Genomic DNA, 8,399 nt, shown 5'->3' with positions numbered 1-8,399 from the left:
TCACCCTTTGATGACCTGTAAACAATTGTCTCAATTTGAGTATCAAGTTGACCATTACTATCAATCTGTGTAATATCCTTTCCCACCACCTCATGTGGCAAAGTAGAATCTGAGACCTCTACCTGGCTATCCACTAGTTTTTCAAACTCTTCATGCAAGTTCTTGGTAATTGTGTCATCTGCCCTATGAGAAAATCTGCCAAACAGAAATCCAGTCAACTTATCCACCTTAGCTGGGTCGGACAACATGTCATTCATTATACGGTGCTGCTCAATCAACTGTTCAGACATGTCGTAGCTTATTTTCATAAGTTTATCTCGAATGTCTAAATAACCATCCTTTCTACTGTTTTGACTCTGGATATCAATTGTCTAAGATCGTGTCCTCTGAGACTCTGTACTATACCTGTCCATTCTGGATAAAGTAGAGTGTAACCCCAATAGAATATAACTTCTTCAAACACCAAGAACTAACATGCAAATGATTAGAAGTAGCATGCAACCATAGATTTTGACATGCAACTGATTAGAAGCAACATGCAACAACCAAATTCACCAAGAACTAACATGCAAATGATTAGAAGTAGCATGCAACCATAAATTTTTTTCATGTAGCTAATTAGAAGCAACACACAATCATCAATTATGACATGCAAGATCTGGGTAGTTGTCAAAAATGCAAGATCTGGGTAGTTGTCAAAACTGACATGCAAGATCTGGGTAGTTGTCAAAATTGGCATGCAAACTTCTACAACCACCAAATTCACCAAGAACTAACATGCAAATGATTAGAAGTAGCATGCAACCATAAATTTTGACATGCAGCTGATTAGAAGCAACATGCAACCATAAATTATGACATGCAAGATTTGGGTAGTTCTAAAAAGTGAAATGCAAGATCTGGGTAGTTGTCAAAACTGACATACAACTTCTACATACCCTCAGGCTGGCAAGATCATGGCTTTGATACCACTGAAATGTCTCTTTTTTGGTTTTGTATGATATTTCCAACCTTTAATCAGATCTTTAAGATCAAACAACTAATATCACAAAGATCCTCCAAATTTCTCAAGAAACCCCAAATCGGGTATGCCAGAAATGGTGCCAAAAGCTTCACAGCTTCACTTATTATTAATAAATCTGAAAATGGACATTTTTACAAAAATTTCGGTAGCATAACAGCTTACAAAATGACATTTCCAGATCTGTATAGCCTTTACACAACAGCTCACAAATGTAGGACAAAAACTATGCTCATCGGGCTCCCGAAATTAACACAAAAATGCTCGAAAATACCACAAAACACTAATAAACTATCTCAGAAGTTTAATCACGTCCCAATACATATATTCAGCTCTATTTTAACATCTTAAAGTCTGAAATACAGCAGCAACCCAAACTGATATGAAATACTCTACTGAAAATACCAAACTCATACCAAAAAACAACCCCGAAAACTCACAAATCTGCACTATTCAACACAAAGGCAAACTCTGTATGAGCATGCACATGGAATGGCTTCAAACTCCCATCCTTAGCCTTCCTGGAAACCTGCAAACTCCCATTCTTGGGTCTCCCTGAAAACCTGCAAACTCCCGTTCTTGGGTCTCCTTCTCCACAGGTTTGGCAGCCTCTGAAGAATAACAAAGAAATGAGCAAAATCAAGTTCTGGAATCTGCCCAAAATGCCTCCAAACCCCTTAAAAGAGGGCATAACCATAACTCACGTCCAAGAGAAGTTAATGAAACATATTTTAATAATAATTTTCATTTATTAGTCCAACGGTTTCCAAAGATTAACCCCCTTTTTTTGAAACTTCACTTTCTTGGGCCTGCCTGCCTTAGCAAAGATTATTATTTTTTAATTATTTGAAAAGGGGACATGACAGAAATCTAGAAAAAGAACTTGTTTTAATTCTTGTACTAATTTGCATAGTTGTAGTTCCATTTTGTAAGTAGGAAAAAGAGTAGAAGCGAGAGATGAACAACTTGTTAGAGTTGTTGAGCACTTAAGGATAAAGACACCTTTGCCCAGAAGGGGTTTTCCATTTTCAGCTTTCTTTCCTTCAATATTTTAAGCTATAGTAATTATTGTGCAATACTTGTATTTGAATGAAATTGCATAGATCAGATTAGGTAGTATACACTCTATTTGTTGTTATTTCTGGCTTGGTATCTGTTATGTAAAGTGAAAAGGTGACTTCTTGTATACTAGACTAGGAATACTTGATTTTCATTCTTTCAAGAGCAAGGGCACAATTATTAAGGAGCTTTTGTTGAGGAGGAGCAAAAGAACTTTAATATTTGTAGACATTCGTTATTCTCTATGATAAATATAAATTGATTTATCATTTGATCATTAAAGGCACTCTAATGTGTAGAGCACTACTCTTATGGTTAAAAAATAATAGAAGAATTTAAAAGGACCTACAATACTTTGCAATTCAACACGACATGTTTTCAAAGTTTTTAAAGAGATATATGTTTTTTTTTTTTAATATGATGAGTTTTTGTCATTTTCTAAATCCAAATCAAACTTTAGGTATCGAGTTTTTGCCAAATCCAAATTTCTGAATTATGATTTGGACATTTCATGGCCATCCTCTTAGCATTTCAAATGTTTTGGAGAAAGAGCAGTACCAAATTTGTAGGGCCCATTTGCCGTTGCGCCAAAAGCCATGACTGTTAGTGAACATGGAACACCACATAATTAACCACCTGTGGGCAGGGGAGCGCGTCGCATCACCCAACAATCTCCCCCTTGACGCGCATACCAGGTGCTTACGCGGGTCGGGAAGGCACCGGGGAGATTTGAACCCATGACCAAGCTAAAACTAGGCTTTGATACCAATTGTAGGGCCCATTTGCCGTTGCGCCAAAAGCCATGACTGTTAGTGAACATGGAACACCACTTAATTAACCACCTATGGGCAGGGGAGCGCGTCGCATCACCCAACAAAATTCATTTCCATCTTCATCATATGGACATTTCTCATAGTTAATATAGGTATGTTTTGTGGGCATTCGGATCTATTTGCCTGCTGTAGGCAAATAGAATTATAAATCTGTCATTCTAGATTTTCAACACAGAAGCTATCGAGATATGGACATTATCATTGATCTCAAAAATTATTCCTATTTCTTATTTCAGACACAATATCACAAGAAGCAGTAATAATTCAGCGATGTCATTACATCGTTATCTACAACAAGTTTACCGATAGAATACAGAAACAAATATAAATACTAACATTTATGTCTTTGTTAATTTTCTTGTCTATAAAGAATGCAAATTAATGAAAATAATCATTTTACTTAAGCTTCAATTAGTTGCAAATTAACAATGACTTTAAATAAAAAATCAAAATGAAGATAATGACATCTAAATCGGCTTGACTCTCGAACCTGTGGGGTCCCAGTGCTAGTTTGGTTTTGAGGTATCTACTTTGTTTTTTCCTAAACAGGTGTTTAACGAGAACAAAAGTGGATGGCGTGGCAGTAACATAATATGCTTCTCGATTTCTTCCCAAACGGGTGGTAAAGCGTCCCGACAACAAAAGAGGTGTCGAATAACTTCGTCTGAAGGCAATGAAACTTTTAACCAAGTAACGTATTTCCATATTGTGTCCAGGGCGGTGAAGCATCCCGAAGCTCTTTTATTGGGAGGAGTTCTCATGACGACATAGGCAGTCTATATATATAACACTCAATGTGACTTCAGGAGACATCAGCATTTGACATGGGCTGTTGTGCGTCCAAGCCGGCGGAGGAGGCGCCTCCTCCTCCACCTCAGCCGCCGCCGCCGCCGCCGCTCTTACGGCCAGCTCAGACGCAGTGGCTCAGCCTGGAAAGCTGTATCCATCTCTTTCAAACCATCGAAAAGGAGGCTATTGACGTTCTCGTTGATTATGTGATCGATCTGATCGTCGAGAAGCTGTAGTCCCTTCTAAGCCAGGTTAGTGTGAAACTGAGGTCAGCTTCAACCGTAACCATATTAAATTTTAATTTCTTTTTGTTTATTTCTTATGTTGGTGTCCTTGTAAACGCAGTCAAGTAATTCCTCAGACCTCTTTTCTGGTTCACCGAAGGGTCAAGGGGAATTAGTATGGAGTTCCCTTATCCGAAGTGGGACTACATTCCTTCAATTTTTGAATGCGAATATTAAGCTGGATATGGTTATTGTTTATTTTGATTTCGTTCTGTAGTCAAGACTAACTGATTTCACGTTTCAATTATGTGGCAGAAATTAGAATTTATGGTGTTTGTATGATTTATAGGGAGACGAACGAAGGGGAAAAGATGTAGCACGAGTATTGGATGATATGGGGAAGGTGCATTGGGCAATTGGAGGGCTATCCATTATTGCTTTTCTGCTACAAGAGATTCGTCAAGTCTCGGAAATATACCAGGCGGAATGCATAGAACTCTTAAGACAACTGGCTGAGCTCGCTGGCCGTATAAAACTGCTAAATTACGATAAGCCAGAAGAAGAAAAGGTTTTGAGAGGGGCGATTACAATTATTGTTGAAGGATCCATGCTCTGTGCTTCTCAATTGATGTCTAGAGATCTTATCAGGTCAATGATTGTCTTAATTACATTTTTGAATTTTATGTAAATTATACTATGATGATCACTAATTCTGTCTGTTTATTGTTACTGAAATGATCTGCAAGCAGTTCTTTGAAGGCTTCTGTGGACTCCATTAGTTTGGTGGCTTTACAATTAAGAATAAAACAGTTTTATACTGGAGTAAAGCCAAAGCAGGGTGTTGTCTTCCCTCCATGGGACCCTATTTATCCAGATTACGCAGGTAAATATATGTAATCCCTCCTTGTCCAATACTTTTAACTGTATTTGCATATCAAGTTTGCATCACTGTTTACATGTGTTGTAATTCGCTTATGGGCAGTTGGCATCGAAGGGCAAAATAAACAAGTAATGGAGTTGTTGGACATTGGAGGTCGAGATAAGTCGCCACTAGTGGCTCTAGTTATTTATGGATCTGGGGGCATTGGAAAGACCACGCTCGCTACTGCTGTTGTTGCGGATTTAGATCTCGCCGATTACAACTATTCCGGAGTTCAGATCCAAAATATTCGCTCCAGGAATAACATTAGGCTTATACAGGAGCAAATATTGAAAGATGCCTTCCCAGCATATGCTTTTCACAGGAATGCGGCATTGGCAAAGAGTGCAGAGGGTCGGGATCACCTCATCAGCGCTTTCGGAGCACGTGGAAACAAGCCAGTATTTCTGTTTATTGACAACGCTCTTCGCGCAGAAGACTTGCGAGAGCTTTTTCCAAAGCGGTTAGCAGGCCTTCCGAAGGGGAGCAGAATACTCATCACAACTCGAGATTTGGGTGAAACGGATATGCTCAAAGACGCAGGCCTTGAACGTCGTCAACATGATGTGGTTAGTCTTCCGCAGCAAGAGGCAACCAGAATTTTGCTCAAAGATTTCAGTCCTCCTGCTATTAAACAGAGGAAAATGTGAGAAAAGCCCTTCAGATTTGTGCCGGGATTCCACTAGTATTAGAAATTGTTGGTGCTCATCTGCGCAAGCATAACTACACGGGAGACAAATGCACGGAAATGTTTCATGATCTGGAGAGAAAAAACGAAGACAGTCGGAGCCAAAGTGCAGTTGCTCTCGTGTGTAATAAGCTGGAGCCATCTACGCAAGAGGCGTTTTTCGATATTTGCTGCTTCTTTTTCAACTCACGGAGGCGCCGCGATGTGGAGTACATTGTTGGAGGAGATGAAATTGCACATCTGGAAAAGGCGGCTTTGATCAAGACGTCCAGGCAAGAAATGATGATTGTTCATGATATCATCCAAGAAGAAGGTTTGCGTATGTCTGAATCCAGTAGAATTGTCGATATGAAGTCCTGGCTCCAAGTTGTCGATGACGATCAGGTATGTCTTAGACTAAGTACCAGAATGAATGAAATATACTAGCATAAATACATGTTTAAATTATTTTTGTAGCTCAATGTTAATACTAATATAATGAAATATATCAGCACGTATATTTTTTAAAACATCTATAATAAGAAATGTTCAGTGATATCATTCTCCAGGGTTTATTTTCTCCTACGTCTCCGCATATTGATTCCATGTGTTTGCAGAGGCTCGGTCAAATTAAGGGAGTTTGGCTTAGCGGGGAGGATTCTGAATCTGGGCATGAACTTGATGAGAGGCGCATTTTCTCAATGAAAAACTCTCTGAGAGTTCTGGCCTTGGGTGACAAGATAAATGTATCACGATCAGGCTAAACGATACCACAATTTGCAGAATTGAGGTTTCTCTATCTAGGCGGCGACATCTCTGCTTTATGGCCTCCCAACTTAGGGTCCCTTGAGAAGTTGGCTGTGTTCCATGGCCCTGTCTTTAAGGACAGCATGACGACTTTGTATCAGGTGAGTCCTTACTCATAATTTCTTATAATTTGCTACACTTATTTGTTCGTTTATATTTGGAATGGATTGTTTAAAATAGAATCACAATGCGGACGCAGTTACCCAAGAAACTACGGTTGATGAAAGCCGCAGCACAATCTACCAATCCTCCCAATGTCATCCCAGATGCTCGTTTAGATCATGAATCTGCAAACGTGGAGGAATTCAAGCCTGCCGACGTCATAGAAACTTCTTCCTTGGAGGAACTGGATTTGAGAGAATTGAGAATTTTCCAGAGATTGCCCGAGCGGCTTGATCACTTAACTGCTCTCAAGGTTTTGATTTTAGATGAATGGGATAAAATGCAGGAGCTGCCCAATCAGATATGTGGACTGCGTTCATTATATAAATTGAGCATCTGTGGTGGCGTTTCTTTGAAGAATCTGCCAAATTCCTTTGGGCAATTGAGTTCCTTAGAAGAGTTGATCTTAACAAGCTGCAAGCAACTGGGAGAATTGCCCTCTACTTTTGGAAACCTGAGATCGCTGAAACACTTGAATCTAGCAGAGTGTGTCAACCTAGAAAAACTCCCACCAAGCTTTGGTAATTTAACCTCTTTAGAGGTTTTAAATTTAGAAAAATGCTGGGAATTGAAAGGATTGCCTTCTGAATTTGGGAGTCTGGGCCAGTTGAAGAAGTTGAGCGTGCAGTCATATGAGCTTAAACAATTGCCTCCTACCTTTGCGAATCTTGTATCTTTACAAGAGCTGAGGTGCACTATTCCCGAACTGGAGGAATTGCCTGATACCTTTGGGCAGCTCTATTCTTTAACAAATCTTGATTTAAGTGGCTGTGTGAAATTGAAAACATTGCCCTCCAACATCGGAGGTCTGAGGTCACTAAAAGCTTTCAATTTATTCTCTTTCTTAAGGCTAGAAGAATTGCCTCCGAACACTGGGGAACTTCCACGCTTAACGAATCTGGATTTGAGGCAATGTAACAGTTTGAAAGAATGTCCAAAGCTTTTTGTTCTGAGTAAAGGAAATCAGGGGTTAAGCATTTGGCTTCCAGATCACCTAATGGCCGGGGAACTCTCGTCTTCATCAAATTAGCGGCTCGAATGATGGTGTCTTTCAAGCAGTGATGGTGTCTTTATCTCGACCTACATGGCAGAAATAAGTCCATCTTAGTGATGTCAGTTTGTGCTATATAACATGCTTCTATTGTTGGGTATTGGTGCTGTGTATGTGAAAATGCAAGTATATATTTCTTATTAAGCCGATAGGCTCATATTAAGCTGATAGGTTCATATGTGGGAGCATTGTTTCCGTTTTTTGTCAATTCTTGTCAGAAAATTTTCAGGTTTCATGGATTTTAATTAGCTTTTATTTATAAAAAATAAATTTTTTCATTCAAAAATTTGTGTTTTGACCAAGAGTTAGGTTTGACATTTGTTGTAAGTATTTTACAAATTTTTTTCAATTTAACTTTTAGCATGGAAATTAAATAGACAAATAAATATTGCAAACACATAAACCATTTTCATAGGAATATTTTAGTATAATTGAAAAATATAAATAATATTTTGATACGGGAACCTATATATTTATTCTCATTATTATTTTAATTAGTTTCTAAAGTGAACAATCTAAATGAATTAATTGAAGAGATAAGAAATATTGCTTTTCATAAATTAAAATTTATTATAAATAAAATTTCTATCTAAATTAAAATATATTAATATGCTTTTTTTCCTTCTATTATACAAAATTTTAACAAAAAATTACATCCATATTTATTTCTTAAAAAAGTAATAGAATTTATTACCAAAACTTTAGTAGAACATAAAATAAAACAAAATTCAAATATATAAAAAATACTTACTAATTATACTCTTTTTTCTAATCTTATTTTTCATTTCTAATATATTTACTAAACCTCAAATTTTGATAAAAATAAATTTTAAAAAATAAATATAGTAAAAAAATGAACTTTTTTGT

General features: G+C 37.6%; 1 protein-coding gene across 1 annotated transcript; it reads left to right on the top strand.

Annotated features, from left to right (window-relative positions):
- The first annotated feature begins 6,288 nt into the window (after positions 1-6,288).
- On the top strand, positions 6,289-7,652 carry LOC149543920 (uncharacterized). Its single transcript, XM_089796349.1, has 2 exons — positions 6,289-6,420; positions 6,519-7,652. The coding sequence occupies exons 1-2, from the start codon at positions 6,403-6,405 to the stop codon at positions 7,509-7,511; spliced, it is 1,011 nt and encodes a 336-aa protein (XP_089652475.1). The 5' UTR covers positions 6,289-6,402; the 3' UTR covers positions 7,512-7,652.
- The last annotated feature ends 747 nt before the right edge of the window (positions 7,653-8,399 follow it).

This window comes from Cupressus sempervirens, chromosome 8, assembly GCF_028749045.1.
Source record: "Cupressus sempervirens isolate cs-2001-9-10 chromosome 8, ASM2874904v1, whole genome shotgun sequence".
NCBI lineage: Eukaryota > Viridiplantae > Streptophyta > Pinopsida > Cupressales > Cupressaceae > Cupressus > Cupressus sempervirens.
The sequence above is the reverse complement of the archived record's forward strand: the minus strand, read 5'-3'. Positions and strand labels throughout refer to the sequence as shown.